The sequence below is a fragment of the Larimichthys crocea genome, chromosome I (assembly GCF_000972845.2).
Source record: "Larimichthys crocea isolate SSNF chromosome I, L_crocea_2.0, whole genome shotgun sequence".
In the NCBI taxonomy this organism is placed as follows: domain Eukaryota; kingdom Metazoa; phylum Chordata; class Actinopteri; family Sciaenidae; genus Larimichthys; species Larimichthys crocea.
In genome coordinates, this window is record NC_040011.1 from 39,854,670 (window position 1) to 39,878,318 (window position 23,649).

A 23,649-nucleotide genomic window follows, 5' to 3' on the forward strand; every position below is an offset into this window, starting at 1 on the left:
AATGATAGGGTTGTTAGTGAGTCAGTGTTGGAACAGGCACATCCTTTTTTAAAGTATACCAGCCTGTCAGAGCATAAACCGCTGGGCCTGTCGTGAATGAAAGTACAGGATGAAGAGTTGCCACCATAAAGTTGGTATGAGAAAAAGACAGAGGATAAGTCTGTCTGTGTTATTATGTGTTTATGGTTATGAGAGAGCATGCGAGATGACAAATTCAAGAGGTGTGTAAACTTGTTAAATAACTGTCTGCAGTATAGTTATTTAGCTCATTAGTTTAGTCTTAGTTTTGTTGGACTTGGACTAAACCTGTGTTTGTGTGCTTCTTCCTCAGAGGTTATCAGCAGAGAGGAACACCTCCGATTCAGACAGTGTGGGTGTGTCAACTGCAGAGAACGGCAGAGAGAATGGTGAGACACAACATATGAACACAAGGTCCACTTACTGGCTTTTTTTAAAAGTGCATCTATCTCTGTATTGCTGCATTTACGTTACGTGAGTGTGGTGGGGGTTATGACTACTTGACAACTCAAGACAGCTGTAGGATTGCAGAGGAGTTGGATGTGTGAGCGTTGAAAATACTTGACAGTATAACGCGGTATGGATTTAATTATCTTAAATGAAAAACTTTAACATGAGACGTCCATATTTGTTTGGTTCTCAAACATTTCTGTATTATTAAGCGCCAAATCGGATGTATCGGAGTTTGGAAACATCTGACTTTTCCAGACTAATTATGACTTGGAGGTTGATGCGGAAATTATTTAGGTCTGAAGCATTTAATGTGGCTAGAGATCACACAGAGTTCAATAGTCGTGATGACAACTGAGCTGTCGCTATGAAAACAGAGCGAGCTTTATCTGTTGATTAGACCATGAGATACAGATGAGGATGCAGAGAAGAACTCAAGGACCTTGAGTTGAAATATTATTTATCTAACTGTTTACAAAAGTTTATGCTTATGTATTTTGTAACATTTTTCAAGTGAATTACAGTCAGGGTTGAGAGGTTACTTTAAAAATATAACCCAATACAATTACTAATTACATGTTAAAACATTTTGTCAGTAACCTAATCTAAGTATCACATTATTAAAATAATGTTACTTGATTACTTTGTTACTTTTGGAGTACCTCAATATGAAATATACCTTTTATTTGTATCATGATTACAGAACTCTGTTTCATGTCGTCTGTTTCCTGACCTGAAGCCTGATCACAGTTTCCACTTGCCAAAGATACATTTAAAAGACAGAAAGCAGCTGTGTAATCCTTCCATTCTCGACGTAGGTAAGGTGAAACGGGGAGCTTTTGCCGCAGGCCGTAAAATCACACGCATCATCAGCTTCTCCAAGAAGAAGCCCCCTCGACCAGGAGATCCCCGGACATCCTACAGCGACCCTCGACAAGGTCAGACCCCCTGTCCCTTCACTGTCACACTTTCGGTCTCCAAGTTTGCAGACGCTTCATTTTTCCTTTCTCCTGACCACGCAGGCTACCTGTCGTTGCTGATGAATCAGGTTTGGCGGGAACAGTGGTGCTGCGTGTGCAGAGGCTCACTGCACTTCTACCATGACAAAGGAGACCCTCGGACCTCCATGCCTTCACTTCCTCTCCACGGTTGCGACGTGGTCCCTGGGCTGGGACCCAAACATCCCTTTGCTTTCCGAATCTTAAGGAACAGCACAGAGTTGGCTGCTATGGAGGTAAAATAAAGAGCATTTGTTCCTTATTTTAAAGCCACACTAGTCCACTTCCCCTCAGTTCTACAGAGTATTTTAGTTTCTTTCAGCCCATTGTGTTGGCTTGCAAACTGCAACTGGTATCTGGTGCACATAGTGGAGCATTTAACAGCTAAAGAGGCAGAAATGTATCTTACGTCAGCGGAGAGAGCTAAAAACAGAGTGAATATTATATATTAGGACTTAACATTTGTTGGGTGGACATTTAATGATCATATTCTCAAAGCTGATTTATCCTTTCTCTTTTTAGGCTTGCAGTTCTGAGGAGCTTGGAAGGTGGCTCGGTGTCCTCTTGGCAGAGACAGGCTCTGCAACAGATCCAGAGTCACTGCATTACGACTACGTTGACGTGGAAACCATAGCTAACATCCGCGACGCTGCGCGGCATTCCTTCCTGTGAGTGAGACAGAGAGGGAGGGAGATGGGATATGTGGACAAGGTCAAAGGAAGGCCAGTGATGTGAAAGACCTCACACTGATTCCATTTCCCCTTTTTGTCCGACCCTAGATGGGCCACATCCTCCAGCAGTGCCTCCACTGACTCCAGAACATATGACGAGGTCCCTAATGAGGACATGCAGGTGGGATACGTGCGCTCAGACGCATATATACATTTTCATTTTCAATTAAACCATACGTGTAAAGCTTTTACTTTGATGTGACAAGACTGGAGGCTGCATGTCTGTGTGTGCGCAGCTGTCGGGGACAGTCACTGTCTGAATATGACACCCCAGATCAGTCACCAGAACGGACAGACAGTGCTCTGTTACATGCCTATCAATGACGGCTTTTTGTAGACAAGAGAAAAAGCAGTGTGTGGGCATGGGAGAGGGAAAGAAGACCAAAAAAAGAAAAAAGCAATCAAACTAGTGACAGGAAGGCAAAAGGTCATGGCAGTTTTACAGCCTGTAAACCTCTTTCTTAACCCCACTGACATGCACTTAAACACATACCTCTCACCACATACTGCCACAGACACACCTCAGTGGTCTCAAACCAATAAATCTGAAGATTTGTATATTGCTTAGCCTAATATACAAACTTTGATTTTTTTTTCTTTCCTCCCCCCTCTGTCTTCATACTTCTTATTGCATCCTTCCACATCTGTCATGTTCCCCCACCCCACCCCCCTTTCTACTCCACCCAGTCAGGGGAGAACCGCAGGCAGCAGTCTGGGAATCAGGGGAAGCGGCGCTCGAGTTTCTCCAGCAGCGACTCTGACAGAACCAAGCCTTTAGTGTCTCTCAAACGCACAGGCTCAAGTAAGTGTGTTTAGGTGTTTCTACAAAGTAACATTGCAGCGCCTCCGCTGATGCAGAGCCCATACTTACTGAAACAAAAAACTCACTCAGAGAAAACTCTCATTTAGAGGAGTGCCCTTTTAAGAGACAAGAGGTAATCAATTAAAATGTTCACATTCAACTGGTCAAAAGTATTGCAATGGTAATTTCATTTGTAAGGTGCAGATAAATTAAAAGCCGATTGTCTTAATTCTGAGGATTTCCAAACACAGACTGCGGTGTGCTCATGTGGGCTTTACAGAATCTTGATACTTCAGAGAGTTATTGACATATGGAGGCAGCTTTTGAATCCATGCTCTATAAATAAAAAAAAGGAGGCAATGTTTCTCATTTCTATAGGATAGAGAAAGGGGTGCAGTGATGGGTCGTATAACCATAAAATGTGTTTGTGATTGTGGCATTGGTCAGCTCATGTGTGCTTAGTTAAAGGAGAACAAAGTCTGTTTTCGGGTCTTTGGGAATACATTCGTCATATATTGAATCCAAACTGTGCTTTTATACATGTATGCTCATTTAAGTCACCGTTTGTATATAAAATAGTATCATCTGCATTCAGGTAGTCTCACCAGTTATTAACATTCAGGCCCAGGTTATTCATATAGTTTGTGAAAAGAAGAGGAACAAAAATCGATTCTTGTGGAACTCCTTTGTTTATGTTATGTACGTTTAGATTACACACTATTAGCCACAGATGGCATTTCTTAATACTGAGTTATATTGCAAAGCTCTTCTTACAGACCCTTCAGTGTCGTACCAATTCACAGTCATAAAATTTGAGCTTTTATCTGGCTTAATATTCTCCTTTTTCCTCTCTCATCTCAGTCGTCTTCTCACTTTCCACTATAATCTCGTCGCTCTTCGGTCATTTACTCAGTTGTGCCTCAGTGTAGATTAGTGCCCTGAGTTTAGAAAAGTGATAATGGTCTGGTCTCCTCAGCGCTGGTTCACAGGCCTTCACTGTGACGTTCTGACACATCAAAGAGCCAGCGCTCTCCAGGGCTGAGAGCTTCAGGATGTAACCTGAGATTTATTGGACACTCACATTAGATTCGCTGTCTTGTCTCCTGACCTCTCCGTCTGCAGGAGTGTGTGTGTGTTTATCTTTTATTCATGTATCATATCTTTGTTCTGTCTGTCTCAAAGAAAAATCTTTGTTTGAATTAAGAAAAAATTCTAATTCGTGTTGTACACTTTCATGTGTGTTGTAGGAGGTGGCATCATACTCCTCACGTGAGGAGCATGACATTAATGAATACAAGCAGAGATATCGCTGTTTTCTTCCCATAACCCCTGCATATTTCACCCCTCACCTTTGCACTCTTCTCACATCTCCACCCAGATGCCAACCAATATGGAAGATATGGGAAAACACGAGCTGAAGAGGATGCAAAGCGTTACCTGAAAGAGAAAGAGGAGCTGGAAAGAGAGAGGGACAGCATACGAAACACACTAGTGGTCCTACGACAGGAAAAGAGAGAGCTGAAGGAAGAGCTGAAAACAGCCTCTGGTAAGGAGATGCAAAGAAAAAAACGCTTCACAAACTCTTCTCTTGGTGAACTTATTCCAATATAAAGTCTGTAGCTCTTCAGTGTCCAGAAATTGTCGTCTCAAAATGAACATACATCTACTGTATGTATTTTACTGCCTATTATAATAAAGAAGGAGAGACAAATATGGTCTTCTTAAGTAAAAGTATCAGTAAGTTAGTGCAAGTTCAAATTGCTGTATGCCTGCTCTGTATCTGACCCCGCACTCTGACCTTCATTAGGGGGTCATGTGAGAAGAGAATTTCCCTAAAGGGATAAATAAAAACATCTAATTATTTTTTATTATTAAACCAAACAACGTGACGTGAACATTTCTTTTCTGACGTACTTCACCCTGAAACTTTCTTGTCTAATTAATTTCCTGTTGTTCCACATAGTCTGCTGTCTGTATTCACATATGATTTGAAGTAAATGTAGCAGATTGTGGATTGTAAACACACCATATTTCAAGTACAGTAAGTATTAACAACAAAAATAACAAAAGTAAAAGTACGCATGTCATATGTGCAAACATGTCAAGTAAAAGTACTGCAAAAGTCTATGTACAGTAAGCACAGTACTTTAAGTAAATGTAACCCTTGTTTGTCTCATTATTTTGTGTGTTTCTGTGACACAGAGAGGAGGAAGTCCTCCCTGAACAAGCGTGTATCCCAGCTGGAAGAAGCCTGTCGAGGTAAAGAGGAGGAGAGGGTGGACCTGGAGCTCCGGCTGACTCAGGTCCAAGAAAACCTCAAGAAGAGCTTGGCTGGTGGAGCGCTGGGTGCACCTGTTGAGGCTAAGCCTCCAGTTAAGGTATATTTTATTTCTGAAATACATGTTTAAGCCTGCCTGCCTGCATACACATATTTTTTGTTGCTTAATTCCTTTTTTATTTTTCTGCAGGCGTCCAGCAAAAAGACACAGAATATCTACAGTGAGTCTTTACCAGTAAACTGTGCTTTAGAGATGCGAAGGAGACCCCCATCTGTGTATGCTTCATCTACAGGAACTGTCATGCAGAAGGCAAAGGTAACTCAAACTGTCTCCTCTACTCTAAGAGTCACTTTCTAATCAATTCCTCATCCTGTCATTTTGGACAGATTTCTCTGTCAGGCTTCACGGGGGGTTAATAGAATCACAGCAGCATGTGTCATCATCTAATTATATTCCCGTTGGTGCTAAATCACATTACATGTCTTCTATTTCTACAGGAATGGGAGTCAAAGAAAGGAACCTAATGTTGGTATCATGGAAAGGACTGGAGAAATAATGAATGGATGTCAGGATCTGACATTCAGTCCCAAAGCACAGGCTTGCTTTACTTTGAATTGCCATGGAAATAAACTGTAATGAACGAAATTAGCCACAAGGTGGAGGTACATCTCACTGAATATTTACTCGTCTTCTTTCTCCTGAAAAGGACTGTGAGGAATCCAAGGACTGCTCACTCTCTGTATCCAAGTGTTTTCATTGTTTTTGGTGATTCGAAAGTGGCAAACGGAAAAGACAGATAGCAGAGTTTGTGAAAGAAAGACACGAGAAAAGTGTATTGAAAAGCACGGTGAGTGCATAGATGGCAGAGTTGGAAAGGAAACGGCAACACAGGACTGCGTGCCATGTAAGAAATGTGATGTGTTCGGAAAAAAAAAAGATGATAAACCTTTTATATAATGTTTTTTTCTGCCTGTACAGAGTGAGCCATGACTACTGTTTCTGTATGTTTTTATACTTTTATACTGTTCCCATCATCATCACCATCTTTAGAATGATCAAAGGTATTCAGCTGGATGCCATGGAGGGCTGAGTGCATCATCATTATAGCTGCACTTATTAGCTTCTCTCAGGTCTAAGCTGTGCTATACAGCAAAAACCACCTGCTGAATCATTTGTACGGAACAAAACCCTGCATACTTCTGCTGGAGATAATTGAGGGACTAACAGCACGGTGCTATTCAGTGATACAAACAAGTCATTTTTCTGTGTGGGAAATCTCAACTATATGTCATCTTAACAACCTTTCTGCTGAAATCTGTGGTTGACTTTTGCACTTTACTGTTCTCCTCCTGCCTGGGAATAATAAATGTGTGTCTTATTCAAAAACATTTTCTTATTCACAAACTTTCTTCCTCATTAAAAAGCACAAACATGTTCTTATTCAGTGGTTTATTCTGTTAATTCCACATGATTTGCTGTGAAGTAAATATGTACCAAAGCCAAAACAAGAAAAAACAAACATCTACATTGGTTAATGAAGGCAATTCAGCGCAGCACAATATAGTGTGATGCAGTTCAGGCAGCCTATTAGCAAGTTAACTCATCCTCATTTGTTTTGATGGAGTTGCATAATGGTTTGCAATGTCAGTTTTACATGTTAAGATGATGTAGCAATCCATACATACATGATCAATAATACCTTTCAGTACAGAGTGTGATATTAGATATTCAACTGCTTTTAATCACTTTGTAGCTCCCGTCTGTGGGACAAAAAGGTTTTATAGATGTGATACAAAAAGCTTATATGATCACTTTTGATCCGGGCAGTGGCAACTGGTATTGGTTCTCAAATGAGGAGGTAGAGCAGCTTTGGGATGATGAAATTAACAATGCAGTATCTTGGAAGCAGCGCTCAGAGGAATAGGTAGTAAAGCCAGTAGAGAATATTGACAAAGAGAAACGCCGTGGGGAAAGCGGTACGAGCGCGGCGATCAATGTTGTGTGGATTTTCCACAGTGAACACAGATACTGCCCTACGTGATGCATCCTTCATTGTAGACAGGCTGCAGCCCTGTCTTGCCACCTTCTCCTTCGATCCAACACTGTTCCTAGTGTCGCTGTTCGCTGACTGCTCTGTGGGCTCTTCTGCAGTAGAGCCAATCTGCACAGACTGGTTCGGTTGGGTGGAGGTGACGATGGGGATGGGACCATTTCCATTAGATTCGTTGAAGTCCCTCATTAGCTCCTGATAGAAAGACAAATACAATATTTTCATTTCATTTTCTTATTATCTAACACTTTATTTATTTATTTTGTTGAACATTTTCCTCACCCTATGTAAATCCTCTATGGTCTGTTGCTGCATTGTGTAGAAGTGGGCACAGGCATACTCCAACAGTGCGCCAAAGATGAAGGTGAAGCAGATTCCCAGGTATACATCTATGGCCTTGATAAAGCAGTTGGCGTTAGGCAGAGAAGTGCGGGCGCCCATCATCAGTGTGGTCATTGTCAGGACTGTTGTCACTCCTAGAAGATAAGTCACGCTGTTATTGTTTTCATTATTTCTCATGCGTCAGTTTCATTTACTCACTTAAGTCATTAAAGACAAAAATGTTGCTATAAAAACTTGATTGAATCTTTGGTAGTTTTGAGCAAGGCTGAAGTTGTTTAAGAGATTTGTGCAAAAAAAGGAAATGGAAAAAAAAAGCACAGTGTTCTATTGATCTATTAGAAAACAATACATTTGAATTCCAAAATTTTTCAAGAGAGAGACTTTGTTACAAAACATTATGCCATATGCTGACAAAATGGCCAGGTAAAGAGAGAAAAAATGCCTAAATGGACAACAAAGTCCATAGTAACACATGATGGTTAAGACAGTGGTTGAATTTCTAATCCAATTTCTAATATCTAATCCATGAGATCATCTCTGTCATCCTGTGCTGCTCAGAGTTCGCCTGTCCAGATCTCAATATAAAGGTCAGGACGTGTGCTGGACCGGTACTGTACCTCATCCACCAAGTGATATATTGATATTTATATTTTTATGGATGCAGGACAGTTGTATAGTTCACAGCTGACTGCCTGACTTTATAATCCGTTGACAATATAGACATGGTGATATATGCCATATATGTCTGACCTTGTAAAGTTAGCAAGACAGTGTGTTATTGGGTAAATAAGGTTAAACGGGAGGTCATACAGTGAATCGATATATGGTGAGGAATTTCTGTTTCCAAGTGTACTAATGAGACACTTGGGCGAGATTTGATACTGACCAATACATGTCCTGGCTGGGACAGAAGACTGGCTGATCCAGAAAGAGACCCAGGAGAGTACCACCAGCAGAACGGAGGGAACGTACGTCTCCAAGATAAAGAACAACACGTTTCTACGCAGAGCAAAATGCAACACCAGCTTTGGGTATTGTCCTGTGAAGAGAGACGCAAAGACATAGTTTCTTAAAAATGAATGTGTTCCTTCATATAACTCCACATGTTATGGAGGATTCTGGGAGTTGAAGTATCGTACCTGTCTCATACACAGCCTCTGACACTGTTGTATAGTAGCTCTCTACACTGTATTGAGCCAGACGCAATGTGTCAAGACCCTTCACTGAATCATTCCCTCTGGTCCAGTAGAACACCACATCCTGCAGGTTGTAGCCCCCTGATCACACACACACACAAAGGTTTGATGATAATGTTTGACAAATCTGACCTGCTAAATTCTGTTTTGAACATTACCTTTTCACTTTGATACTCACTACACCGATGATGAAAATTATGATGGTGATGATGAGATGGAGGGTTGATGGAGTTCACAGGTACTCACAGCTCTCCAGCTGCAGGGTGCACACCTGTCTGTCCATGGGGTACTTTGTCAGGTCCATGTTGCAGGCGATCGTGGCTGTGATTCTGTTGTGTGTTCATAGCGAGATTGTTAGAAAACTTCAGAAACTCCTGAAACACAGTTATTCCTTTGATGTGGACAGGACAATTAATAATTAGTGAACCAAAAAGCACTCCGCCTGACAAAGAAAAGAACAAAGATTTATATCTGAAGTGGTTACATCAGTCATTTCTGTGTCTGATGCATGAATTATGTAGCAGTGGCCGACTTGTTGAAACTCAGTGAGAACTGAAGTTCTTCTGTTCATACATTTCTTAGAACAATGATTGAGCTATCACTGAGGACATCACAGTCTCTTATTTCTAAATTTGCTAATTTTAAAGAAAACTAAGGGACATGGAAGATTTCAGATTGACGAACATGGACGTACTTCACCCTGAAACTATTTACACAATCAACTTCATGGAAACGATGCAAGACGAATAAGGAAAGCCCTGAGTACCGCACTGCCCTGTCTACCCTCAATAAAGCTGTCTGGTCATAATAAAGCTCTCAGTGTGACATGACAGATTAGACATCAGGACTGTGGCCCAAAGGGACTCTGCCAATCTTCACTAACCCAATTGGATCTATTTGAAGAGAAATACATGGCGTTCCCTGAAGTTAGATTTCTTTTTTGTGTGTGTAATACAATGTCAACAATAAAGAAATCAAGGTAAAAAAAAAAATTCTTCTTCTTCCTTTTTTTATCTACCTAAATTGGTACTTGGTCAAATTCCACATAAAAGCTCTGCAGGACCTTGACATGTGTCAAACATAACAGTAAACGTCAAATCAATACATCTAAATCTTTAAAAACAAAACTACCGAAGGGCATAGAGAACAGTTCCATTGCTGAAGATGCGTATGAGGCGGTTTTCCACCGTGACGTCATGCAGGAAGGAACGCTTGGAGTCTGGGATGAAGGTGTCAGGGATCCAGAGCAGTGACACGAGACGTCCGTCCACGCTGACGCTCTCGTTTCCAGGAAACACCAGCCTGGAATCGCGCCACCGCTGACGGAGGAAGATAGTTGCAGTGTAGTCCTGAAACGTTGACATAAAAGACCATTAAGCTTCTAGTCAGTCATTGATTTTGTCAATCACACACTCACTAAACACAGAAAATAGTGGGAAGGGCTGTCTACCATATTGATTTCGGAGATGGCATCAATGCTGGCGATATCAAGACTCATTCCAATTTCAACAGGACCCTCTATCACAGACAGAGACGCAGAGTCAGTTTTACAGCTTTAGTTGGATGCACAAGCACACAAATGACAACTGTGGAGCAGCATCTTCTGGGAATCATTATCAAGCTCACACCTACCATTGAAATTAGGCCTGAGGTAGCGGTTGTATCCTTTCATCAACTTCTGAATTGTTGGCAGTAGCTGGGAGTCGTTCCATTCTCCCCAGTGGGGGCTGGAGTACGTACAATCACTGATGACAATGAGAAGAAAGAAATGAGACAGGAGATTGGAAATGGACAATCAAAGTTGGCAGTAGACCATAAGCTAAGAAACTGCATTACTAATCAGCATGTATTCTTAGCCTGGTACATGGTGTTTTTGACCTCAGGCCAGCTCTCACCCCTGTGTGAAGCTCAGACACAGGATCAGTAGCGCGTGCAGTTGGACAGACATTGCGGATCGGCAGGCAGAAGTCAGCAGCTGCGCTCAGAGAGATGTGACAAATCAAAACATAGTGACATAAACCACAAATTCAGAAGTTATTTATTCACCCTGCACGTTCATATTATATGGGATAAAGCTCATTTCACCATAGGATGGCAGCACCTAACTGATGTGATCAAAGATCTCTGGGGGAAATGCGCAACAGAGCACCCATTCTCACCCTTTGATGTTAGAAAAACTGTGCTTTTTCCCTGCCCTCAAACTTGCAAAATGCAGCGGAAACATGTATTGATCTCCACCTCCCCGTTTCATGAATATATTAGCAGCGCCTCCATTGAGCTCTCTCACATGCACGCACACAGGCGAGCGTGCACGTCACGCTTAAGAAGACTGAAAGAGATAAAGGCAGTGTTTAGATAAGGCTACATGAGTGCGCCTACATATTTACATGATTGTGTTTGTGTTTCTTGCACAAAAATGTGCTCTACAGTCTGTCACCTGCTGATTAATGGGGCTGCTGCCTCATGGTTTATTCACAAAGCCTCCCCTGGTAACTAACCCTCTCTCTAACTCATCAAGGATTCCCTGTTGTCAAGTTGTTTCTCACCATCACTTTTCTTTTCTTTTTTCTCTTGCAGATAAATCTCACTTTGACTGATACACTTCAGTATGGAAGCCCAGTTCTGCCAATGTGAGGGGAAAAAAATGATCCTCCGGGTTATTATGATAAGAACATTTCTCAAAAATAGACTTAGAATTTCAAAATTATGAAAATAACCAACAGGTATTTATTTTGATATAAGAAAGTTTTCATTATTTTCCAATACTCTATAATTATTTTGTGATACTAAGTCATTATTTTGAGGTTTCACATAGTAAGGACTTAAATTATCTTTTTCTTTTTCATCTCATCGCCAGAAATGGACTTCAATAAATCTGCCCTCGTTTCCTCTTGTTTTCATCTAAACAATCTAAATCCATCATGCATGTCTTTACGTTTTCAGCTATTCCTAAAGCGATGTTGGAGAACATTATATCAACATGTTGCCAGTACCACAGCAAAGCATTTCACATGAAATATTCAGCGCATTGTTTTTTGTTTTTTTACACAGTTCGGCCATTATAAATGATGCTGCACATAGAAACTGTTATTTCCTTTTTTTCCCCCCAAGTGGCTAAAATGAAAATGAGTTCTACTTGTTTTTCTACACACACCAGTTGCCATTTAATTCATTCATTCCATGTTTTCCTGCTTTCTTTCATTTTCTGGTTTACTGCTTTGTAGCTTAGTCTGCTGGTTTATACATGCTTCCTTTCCTTCTCTCATTGCTCTTCTAGTCCACACTCTCTCTCTCGTCTCTCTGCATGCATCCACACCCAGAGAAATATTTATTTACCTTTACATTTCTAATTTTGCAGCCATAAAAATTTCTCTCTTTTTGCACATTTTCTCAGGCTTGTCTCATCATGCTTCTCTCTGTTTCCTACCTGTGTCAGTCTTCTGTTTTTTTTTTCAACCTCTGGTCACTCCTCTTCTTTCCTTTGTTTCCTCCCCCACTCTGTTGCCTTCTCTCTGTCCCAGATGTTGTGAGTTGCTGAGATTGGTTTCCTTCCCCACGTATCAATAAATACATCCCACTGTTTCCTCCATATACCAATAAAATCACAGCTGCTTCTATTATTTGGTCCTGGTGTGTAGGCTACTGTTGGTTGTTTTACTGTTTGTGCATCTCCCTCTCTCTCTCTCTCTCTCCCTCTCTCTCTCTATACACAGCTGTATTCACCCCCCTACAGAGCTTATGTGCACCCCCTTCTCTCCTTCCCTCCCTCTCTTTCTGTTTATGCCATTCAGCCTCTCATTCGCTGCGACTCTCCCCTCTTTTTTTTCACTGCCCCCCACCTCCTCCATGCACACACATACACACTAACACCCAGTTTAATCTGCCATATCACCTCCTTCCCCCCCCCCCCCCCCCTTACTCTCCTCCCACATGTTCATTTGGTCCTTTATCTTTATCTGCCTCATTCTCCTCCAATTTACCCTGACATCACACCTCCTCCTAGGCTTCGAAGCTCCGTCTTGGTCCCTCGTGCTCTCTCCCCCCTCACCTTAAACTCTGTTCCCTTGTATCAAAATCATCCTCAGAATTTGCTTCCTCTCAGCTCTATCTCCCATCTCCTTCCACACTTACATAAATTACCCATGTGGCTCCTGTATGAGATGAAAGGAGGACTATCTTTTGACTACTTTCATCTATTTGTCTCTCATAAAAATGAACTGAAAATGACATTCTTGTCTTTTCTGCAACAGCTGCTGCTGTCCACACTTTGGTAACTGAAAATTTGCAGAAGCTCGTGTTGGTGTTGCTAATAGTGATTTATGGGATAATCACCAGGAGGAGAATCATGATATTGGTAATGATGATGATGATGATGACGATGATGATGATGATGACGACGATGATGATGATGACGATGATGATGATGACGATAATGATGATGATGATGATGATGATGATGATGACGATGATGATGATGATGATGACGATGATGATGATGATGATGATGATGATGATGATGATGACGATGATGCTGATGATGATGATGATGATGATGATGACGACGATGATGATGACGATGATGATGATGATGACGACGATGATGATGATGATGACGATGATGATGATGATGATGATGATGATGATGATGATGACTTTTCCACACACACAGCAGCCAATCAAAGTCTAGAAACCAAAGCACTTTGTGTGCTAAACGGTCAATTTTTATGCTTTACTTTTTGCTTCAGCACTAGTGACATTGTGATTTATCTCTATTAGCTACTGGTTCTATAGCACAACTTCAACTCTAATTATAAAACCTGACCTCCAAAGGCCCACTGATAGGAGTTCCAGTACATGTGGTAATGCCTTGAGGGCATACAGCCTAATAAAGCCTTATGAGATTTCAGTGCAGGGGATCGACCTGCTGCAATCTATTACCTTCTCTGCCTGAATTTGCAGTACTGAGTACAGACTTAACTGACCGCTAACGAGCTAACACTGTATGTTGCTATTTCACCTTACAGTGCACAAATAACTTACTGTAGTCATAAAGCTCTCTTCATCCTAATTTCATGCTCCGATGGCTATATTCTTGAACAAACAGTGCATGTTATACCCTTAATATGGGAAAGAGTGCTGTGAAATTAACATAAGATAATCTGATTCCACACTGAGAATCTGCCCCTGACAATGATAGAAACAAATAGAGACGTTTGTGAGGCACTGGAGGAAGGGGATATAAATTTTTGATCCGTGAGTTAGGGGGCTAATGGATAATTATAGTCAGTACCGCAGTGACAGAGTGGCAGACAAGTCAGTGTTAGTCAGCATCCACCTACCTCTGCCTATCGGCTTGCATGCTAATTTTTCTTTCACATCTGCCTCTAATTGATGTTTTTTTTTATATATATCTCATATAACTTAAATCCCAGTGTAATCCTTATTTATTCATATCTGCCCACCTGTCTCTCATCCCCATCTCATTTATTAGCTCATTCACGTTTCATATTTTCTCTCTGTCTCTGCCTCTTTATGGCCCATCTCACATCCACTGACTATTTATCTGCCAGCACCACATTACTTTACTTTCTTTGGGAAATTCAATCTCAATGCCTTGTAAATATCACAGATGCACAAAACAGCCTTCTGGACAAGGAGCCGGTTACACCAGCTGTTCAAATTTAGTTAGAAGTGATTACAAAATAGAGATTTGTGCATCACTAAACACTACACATTCTTTTACAGAGAGGGGAGTTGTTACTATACATAAATTCCAGGTTTTCCCATAGCTAACTGAACCAACTGATAAAGCTCACTGACATTATAAAGAATGGATGGTGTATGTGTGATGTCACCCATAGGTTTCTATGATTGTGGCCGCAGCGAAAGAATTAACAAATGAACACTGAAACAAACCTTGTTATAATGCATACTATAATAACCTATTGAATCTCATGGCCTTCAGTCTCAGTGAAGGGAAGTCCAAACTTCCAGTCCAATCCAAACTACTTGTACATCTTGTTTGCGCTTACTTGTAAATTATCTGCTGAGTCAGAAGCACTTGTCAACCTCTGCACTTTCACTGGTGGTTTCTGAGGTGAAGGGTATAGGCCAGAGTCTTTGGCTCAGGAAGTTATCAAATGATCCACAGATAACTAGATAGCTTCACATAATTGTTCAAGGATTTGCTGAAGATAAGAAGTCCAAGTCTGGGCTAGATCTTAATTCTGGATCTCTTTTCCAACACGTAACTACAGCAAAGGTGAAAAGCTACATCTGTAAAGGTCCAAAAGAGATTCAAAGAAGATTAAACAAATTCTCTGAGCATGAGCAGAGTTAAGGCAGTAGAGTTCTCACAAGAAATAAACCAATTTTGGTTCCAGAACCAACTGAAGACTCGTCCATCTTTATACCTCAGCTTGTCCCAATACCCACTCTACGCCGACTCTATGCCCACTGCCAGAAATAATGAGTCAGCTCTTTTTATCTCTGATTCTTTGGGGTTTCTGGGGGTTTGGGTTCTTTTTTTGCATGTCTGGAGACCCTATTAATTGATTTTAGAGTCCAAGAGTTACAGTCCCAGGCCAACCCCTCAAAGGGGCTTATCCAGCCGCCTCTATGCTGTTATCAGAACCGTGGGACCTGACTAAGGACTTTTCATAATCCAGCAGTGCCTCAGGACCTGGGTTCAAGGTCTTTTCACAAACTCTCAGTGCTATGGTACTTCAAAGCCTGATGTCACTAGTTTGGCTCAGATGATCTTTTTGAGGGTTTTCATGGCTCCAACACCAATATTCCATGCAGTAAGTCTGAGGACCGCCTAAGGGGTCATGGATTCCATGCTCAGGCATTTCTTTTTTTTTTTTGGTGTTTTACTGGTGCAATACGAGTGAGTAGATTGCTAGTTAGAAACCCGCTAGCAGTTTCTAGGAACTTAGAAGGAATTCCATGTACAAGCGCAACTGTTTCACCTGTTCACGTCAACAGAATCCTCACTTGTCTTGGAGTAACATTTATGCATCTTACTCTGATATTACATTTCGTGTGATTTCCACTCTAATTTGACCAGTTCATTTTTCATTTTTGATGCAAACAGTTTTCTTTGGCACATGACACCAATGACCTTCCAATGTCATGGCTTTGGTTTATGGTCTCATATTTCCTGCGTGTGTCATGTGTATTTTCCCGTCCTCCTGTACCTGTTCTCTGGTTTTACTTTGCTGTTCAGGACTTCTGTAGTTTGGATTTTGGATTTTTGGATTGTGTTTTATCTGGACTTTCCAGCTGTATTTTTATTTTGTGTTCACCAGCTATAAGTTATTAAAGTTACTTTTGTTCATCACCTCATCACCTTGCCTGCATTTGAGTTCTCTATCCTGAACCACACTGTGACAAACTGTCTCTCTGTCATCTCCCACTCTTCTGCTCCTCCCTTATCTAATCCCTTTTTTTAATAGCTAGCAGCTTCTCACATCCTCTCCCATTCATCCAAGAATCCTTTAAAACATACATGCACACATCTTCCTCTCTGATCCTTTGTTTGGCCAAGAACACTTAATGCTGCAATTTGCTTTCTTTTGCATCAGCCCCCTGTTGCATAAACATTTCTGAAGAATCTCTTTGCCTCCCTTTCTTTTTCCTTTTGCCTGTCTGTCTCTGTCCATCAGTATGAATAAGCATTTTGACAACCCCACGTTTTAGGTCTTGTTCATCTCCTCATATCCACAGAGAAACCAGAAAATGGAAACGCTGCACATTTACCATGGTGATTTGCTGTCATGTGACAAATGGAAATGTCACAGGACTGGCCATGAGTGCGACAGGGATAAATCTCTCCTAAATGACTGTGACGGCTGCCATGTCCAGGAGGAACATGTATGAATTAATGTGGCGTAGAGTCTGATCCTTGTGTCTAGCTTTTGCCCTGAGCCAGCTGTCAAGTCTCGCCATGACCATTGTCTATTTAAAGTGTTTTCTGTTAACTTTCTTCAGATACAATAGTCACGAAATTATAATTTTTCATTCCTCTCAACTCTTGTTTCCCAGGCGGCGTGCTTACTGAGGCTCTATTGGCTTATGCCATAGGCCTTATCTGTAGAAGAGCTTAAGGCAGTACTTCTTTTGTGGAACTTTTTCAGTCTCTCACTCTCTTTGTATATCCTGCCATTGCACTTATTAATCCCAAAGTGTCAACTGGTTTCAAACCTGTCTCTATTCTGTTTCACTATAGAGTTTTCTTCAAAAAAACAGTCTTATTATCTTCAGTCTTATTATCATTCCTCCCTTCATTTCTTTGCTGTCAAAGTTTTGGTGAAGTGTTCATTCCCTCGATATGAACACATGTGTGACATTAGTTGGTCCCTCAATGCAGTATATTCACGAAAGTATAATTATTTTGAAGACAATGTTCATAGAGCATGGCACAGCATTCTGTTTGGGACTGGGAGCAGAAACCAACCTACAGGACTACGAACCACAACTCCCTGTGATGCGTCTGTAAAATATCTTATTAAAAGCACAAACCCTCGGAGGAAAGGACATGACAAAATAATCGCCGGAGGGAACTTTTGCTTTTACATGTACTCTATGATATCGGATAAACATTCAAACTAGCTCTTATTTTAGCATTAATCTGAACTTTTGCAAACCATCATTCGATACGTGAATCAATGATAAAACATGTTTTATTTCTCCATTTATTCCTTCTAAGGAGATTTTCTCTGACTTAAAGATCTACTTTAATACATGAACTGCAAATATTTTGTAATTATGACCAGTTATATGAGATTACCTGATTAAATAGAGGGTATGCAGTATATGTACGTATAATTTAGTGTTAAGAATCTTTCTTTCCAGCAGAAAACGCGGTGATAAAGAAAATATTTAAACAGTTTATTCATCTAAAAATCGTTGTGTGGAAGTGTTGAAAGTTTAAGTCTAAGTTTAACATCAAACTTCTGAATTCATTAAATAAAGCCCACTTAATGTTTTGTGTCTTAAGTCTTGTGCACACTGGGAATTATTACTGGATGTACACTGAAGAGTGAGCTAGTCTATTAAGTAGAGCCGATATTATGAAGTTGTCCTGTTTCGAGACAACTTTTTTAGCACTCAGAGCCACACCACGATTATTAGAAGAGCAGCTGCTTCATCGCTTTCCCTTTAGGACTATGGAATTTGGACCTCAGCCCAGAGGGGGTGAAAAAAGATTAATCCGGTGAGGAATAAGCTGCTTACTCCCCTCAATGTTAACATCTTATTTTCTTCAGTCTTCAGTCGGCTGCCACTTTAAATGAGAGGTTATTAAAGATTCAAACCCTTGTATATCCCAAAACTAGGAAACCTCTGTACAACTACAGTTGATATTTCTTTTGGTTTTGTAACCACTGATGTGAGATAATTATCTTCAGAAAAGGCAAACTGACATTGTGACTCGTTATAAAGTCAGGAATCCACCTGAGTAAGTAAGTCATTGGCTCTTTGATCTGAAATATAGGGCAGAGAAAATTTGCATGATTTTAACAGACTGTTAATCTTCACACAATAACATCCAATCGCCCATCTGTCTACAATGCTATCTTTATCAAACTAACATTGATCCCTTTATCCCCAAGGATAAATTCATGCATTCTGTAATAGGCAAATTTTGTGTTGATACAATAATAATATGGATTTTACACTGTATTATGCTACCTCACACACACATTTGTTTTTTTGCCAAGTGCTTACTCAGGGGAAGAAAAACAGTAGGAGCCTCTCAGAATCTTCTCGCTCCCGCCTGCTCTACCCTCGGGTCCACTCGGGATGTTTTTAGAGCTGTCAGCAGCAGAGGAAACCGAAAGCAACTCTCTAAGGACAGCAGCACTGGAAAGTAACTAAGTACATGTATTCAAGTACAGTTTTAAGGTACTTGTATTTATTTGATTGTTTCCATTTTCTGATACTTTATACTTCTATTCTACTAGAGACAATATTGTATAATATTCTACAGAGGCAAATATTGTACTTCTTACTACATAATTTGATAACTTCAGTTTATAGCTATTTTCCAGATTTAGATTAGATGGAGAATGAGCAAATAATTCTAATTATATCAGAAAGACTTTGCTGATTCTCATGTGTACATATACTAGCTACCTAACAGTGTATAGAAAGTAATATATAATTATTCTCCTTTTTCATAGAATATCTGATTACAGAATCTATGAAGACCTACCAGGAAATAAGGTCTTCCTATAATATTAAAAATGTATTTTATACCTTCCTCTAGCATAGCTGTGGGACTTCAGTATTCCCCTAAGCCATCACATGAGCCAACCACTTGGGAATTGCAGACACCAATTTGAATTTGCACTCTTTCATTTGTCCAATCAATCAATCTCGTCCGTCATGAAAATCTCATGAGCAATGGAGCGGAACCTGACAAAAATACTGACATGGGGTTTTACATTTGTGGGGGAATCCTTTTAAATACATTGTAAACATGAAATTCCAAGGCACCGGTGGGACTAGTTAACTGTGAGTGGTAGATGTAGCATGGGAAAAAAGGCAGAAGCTGAGGAAATGGGGATTAACTCCAAGAAATGGAGCACCAAGGCAGGAGAGCTTCCTGAATAGAGTTTGGTGTGGAATAATAATGGATGTTAGGAAGGTAACTATGATTCTGTGAGCACCTGGACGAGGCAGTAAACAAGGCTGATTTGTCTCTGCTTTTCACCTCCATGCTTGCTATAAAAACGTCTTTCCAATCAGCCTTCTCTCATTCTAGCTCTCGCTATCTTTCTCCTCTTCTTAGTTGATTGTGTCTTCCCATCATTGTCCTTTCGCCAATCAAGTGAAATGTTTTTATCGAGTAACTGAAGTGTGAATCCATCAAGCAGTCTGGTGGATCCCTCAGGATCTCATGCTCTTTTAGTTCACTTAATCTGACATAACCCTCGTAACAACCGAGGAACATAGAAGGTCAAGGACGTAAGTACACATAAACACTCCCAGTTTGAGCTCCAAAGAACTGTTGTAATGACGGTGTTTATTTATTTCTAAGGTCAATTACTTTCCCTTCATTCAGGCCTGCATAATTGTTTAGCATTAGCTTTCATCTGTAATCTGTATTCTCTTTATAATGACCCTTCTTACCTTTATTAAGTCAGTCTACTGACATGTGGTCTCTCCTTGCAGAAATACCCCCTCTCCCCAGAGCAAGTCCTGTCCCTTCTGCCTTTCTAAATTCAAATGAGTGGAGTGTCAAGAGTGGTTATCGTCTGGACCTGGGTGGCATCTCGTCCAATTCCACAGGATGGAGGAGGGAGGTGAGCAGGGAATATGTTCTCTTATCATCTTACCAACTCAGATAACCAAAAGGTACTGAGAAAAGGAAATATATTTTCTGATATGCAGTGTCTTTGTGTTGTGTGATTTCAATTTATATTTTAAATTCTTCTGGCTGAGTGGTTAAACTTGTCTGTGAGTAGGCTTTTTCTGACATTACCCACTGTAGGGGTCAGAGTCATCGCTGCCAAATTCACAATTTAAAGCGTTTACAGATGAAAAACCAAGCATAGTGTCATAATGTGATAAGTATGGTTGAGCACCTACAAACGTCCAAATATTATATCCTAAATCATTCATTTATGAGCTGAAATGTAGAGTTAGAAAATGATATCTTTGGGAGAATACGGAGGGTTGGCAAGTAGGCTAGCTACATCTAAAAACATTTTATGAAAAGTAAATGGAGAAAAAGGCACTGTTCAATGACAGTGAGAGCAGCAGGATAAAACAAGCAAACTACACCAGAGAGGGAAAGAGGTCTTAGCAGAACCATTTTGTTTATATAACAATTTTGTAACAATTTTTCTTACTGTTTATGGTGTTTCACACAGATTTACCGATAAGACTACAAAAGCAGTTTATCATCTGACACCTTTATTAACCAGTGGTACTGTCTGATAAATAAGAGCAAAATGCCAAGGCATGATGATTCAAATCTGTAGTTCTGACCCTAATAAATATAACCCAGCCTGTCTTAATTGCATTAAAAGTTTTATTTATTTATGAACATGAACAATTTGTCATAGAGGTGAAATTGTAGATCAAAGTGAGACATAAACATGAAAGGTGTTGGAACAGTATGTGTGCGCACCTGCCAACTAAAGCATCACAAACTGTGTTTTTTCACGAGGGAGTGGTTTGAGGCTTGTTCTTATTTGCATGACATTTGTTCAGGCAGCATGAGAGCATGCTGGCAACCCTGTATTATAAAGTTTACTAAAAATGTGAAATGATCTGAGGTATCTGAGCTCTGAGGTAGAATTACATTCATTATTTTGCATAGGCATAGTAACCTAAAACATCTTAATGGGAATAATGAGAACGTTTTAGAGCAATAGGGACACAGATTATCCCTATAACCATAGAAACTGTGTGTGTGTGTGAACAGAGAGATGCTGCTGCTGCCTCTGAGCAGCGTGAGATAAATGACTGTACAGATTTGTGTACGTTGTTGCTTTGATGATGCTGTTGTTGAGCTGTGCTTTTTCAGGCTGCCTCTGTGCATTTGTACTGTGCGCAGAACCAGGCCTTCCCCATGTTTCTAGTTTTTATCATAAAGACTGAAAACAGGAGGAAATAGCCTGGCTACAACTCGTCCTGTACTAACCAAACAAGATATAAAGTGGTATTAGTGACCTTTAGGGAGGTTTTGTTGGCTTTGGGTAGAACGTGGCTAGCTCTGTTTCCCTCTGTTTCCTGTCTTTATGCTAAGATAATTAGTATAAATCATAACTAAACACACATACAGCAATATAACACACAAAGAAATAACCTGGAACGCTTGTACTGCTCATCGTAATTTAAAAGGCAATATAGCCAACAGGGACCGGTAGAGCAAGAGTGAAACGTCCATGTTGATGAAGGTCTCTAAATCAAAGAAAATAATTTGTTCAGATGAGTGCATAATTTGTGTACACGTGCAGATTCGGATGATGTCAGTTGTCCATGTGGGGTTTTCCTCTGGTGGTTGGTGGTATGAGAGAAAAACGCTACAAGGTTACCGTCTCTGTCTTATTCTCTGTCAAAATCAGCAGGGAGAAGCATGTTGGAACATCGGTTTGTGGCTTGCAGGCTCTCTCTTGCAGGTTTCTTTCAGCACTTTATTCTAAAGATAGTACCAACAAGTTTGTGGCCTCCCAAAATATTGGTCCATACATAATTTTACACCCTAGGTCAAACGGTTGAATCACAAACATGGCTGACGATGCAGTTTTGTGAGACTTGTAATCAACCTTTTCACCAACAGTACTGGTGAAGTTATGTTTGCCAGCAGTTTTTAGACACCAACTTGAGTTACTTCCAACTGTCTTTCATCGCTCGTATTGTGTTTGAAGCCAATAATATGAAGCAGGTGTTATCAAAGACATTTCTGTCTCTGCTGCATAGAAAAATCTTTTGGGTGCGCCAACCTAGAAATGATCATTATTATTTTAGCATTGCATGAGTGAAGTCGTTTCTAGTTTGTTTCTCATGTCTTTATTAAATAATCATTGGCTAATCATTAGTTACTAACATTTGATTAATCTTTACCAACTAATGGTTCATAAACAGTTTCATATTTCTTCCCTGGAAGCTGGGTACTGTGACCTGATTCTCTCTGTTTCAATCTTTCCACGCTAACAATACAGCTGTTGTCACTGCAATAAGTTGATGTAGCGTCTAAAATGGCACATTCAGCTGGGCTGCTGCAAATCATTTTTTATGCAACACACACAGAAATGTCTTTGATAGCACCTGCGTGATGTTACAGGCTTCCAACACAATACAAGCGATGAAAGACTTCAGAACTGCTGGCAAACACAAGTTCACCAGCACTGCTGGTAAATAATTGATTACAAGGCAACTATGTGTGTTTCCAAAAAAACCTTTTGAGTGGCAATTTTGTTATTTTCAAATAACAAAGCCTTTCTGGAGATTATTTGTGAAAAACATGTTTTTTTAAAGTATGATTCTGTGTGCACGGGTAGGCAGTGTCAAAACAGAGCTACAGTACTGATGTGAGGTTTCTTCAGCAATTGTAGGTCCAAACTGCTCTGTATGTACCGGCAGGCATTTCTCCACATATATTCACACATGCATGCACACACACACACACACACATACATACATACATACTGGTCCTCTTTTTGCCAAAGGGTTAAAGACACACCAATTAGCATGCACCAGTTGATTTGTTCAGAAATTGGAGAAAAGCCCAAAGGGTAGACGTATAGCCTTGGTCAAAGGACCAAGGCTATATGTCTGGGCCTAGTAAACGTTAGAGGTGTACTCCAGTTAGAATGTTTAGGCTTAGTTGTTTATTGGATGCGCAATGATTTTTGAGGGAAGCTGGAGCTAAAGAGCTAATTACTGGGTACTGTGCTTTAAAACTCACACAGTCGCTGTCATGGCTCTCTTCATCTTTGTGAGCACAATCTCTGTTACATGATGATAAATGGATGGGGGAAGTAAAGACATGAGCAAATTAATTTTCTACTGCTGATTCTCCCTCATCAAGATGTAAATTTATTCTGGCGATGTATTATGGCCGCATTTTCTCATTGACAGCTATTCATATATGAGGCTCGAATGGGTTTTTAGAGATAGTGGTAGTTGGTCAGCAAATGGAGCTGTGTACATTTTTCAATTTACTGTAACAAGTTTTTTCTATGATAGGAAGCACAATTTTTATCTGAAAATGAAAAACATGAACTCGAGACTGTTTTATTTAAATAGTTTCATACAGTGTGTTGCAC

At 40.3% G+C, this 23,649-nt stretch overlaps 2 protein-coding genes across 4 annotated transcripts in view; one reads left to right on the forward strand and one right to left on the reverse strand.

The window, feature by feature from the left end:
* The window catches only part of afap1l1a (actin filament associated protein 1-like 1a), a 23,965-nt gene extending 16,973 nt beyond the window's left edge, over positions 1-6,992 (forward strand). For all 3 annotated transcript variants that reach the window (XM_027286320.1, XM_027286327.1, XM_027286332.1), the window contains exons 10-19: positions 332-407; positions 1,287-1,406; positions 1,491-1,702; positions 1,989-2,134; positions 2,246-2,318; positions 2,885-2,999; positions 4,378-4,545; positions 5,202-5,377; positions 5,468-5,593; positions 5,776-6,992. In XM_027286320.1, coding sequence (XP_027142121.1) covers positions 332-407; positions 1,287-1,406; positions 1,491-1,702; positions 1,989-2,134; positions 2,246-2,318; positions 2,885-2,999; positions 4,378-4,545; positions 5,202-5,377; positions 5,468-5,593; positions 5,776-5,802 — 1,239 coding nt within the window. In that variant the 3' untranslated portion in view covers positions 5,803-6,992. The remainder of the gene's footprint in view (positions 1-331; positions 408-1,286; positions 1,407-1,490; positions 1,703-1,988; positions 2,135-2,245; positions 2,319-2,884; positions 3,000-4,377; positions 4,546-5,201; positions 5,378-5,467; positions 5,594-5,775) is intronic.
* Positions 6,986-12,678, reverse strand: gabrp (gamma-aminobutyric acid type A receptor subunit pi). Its single transcript, XM_010737541.3, has 10 exons — positions 12,294-12,678; positions 10,762-10,841; positions 10,499-10,611; positions 10,317-10,384; positions 9,998-10,215; positions 9,113-9,195; positions 8,810-8,947; positions 8,557-8,709; positions 7,611-7,804; positions 6,986-7,523 (listed from the first exon to the last, which is right to left on the reverse strand). Exons 2-10 carry the CDS (start codon positions 10,812-10,814, stop codon positions 7,191-7,193), a joined length of 1,353 nt encoding a protein of 450 aa, XP_010735843.3. The 5' UTR covers positions 10,815-10,841; positions 12,294-12,678; the 3' UTR covers positions 6,986-7,190.
* Positions 12,679-23,649: the final 10,971 nt, after the last annotated feature.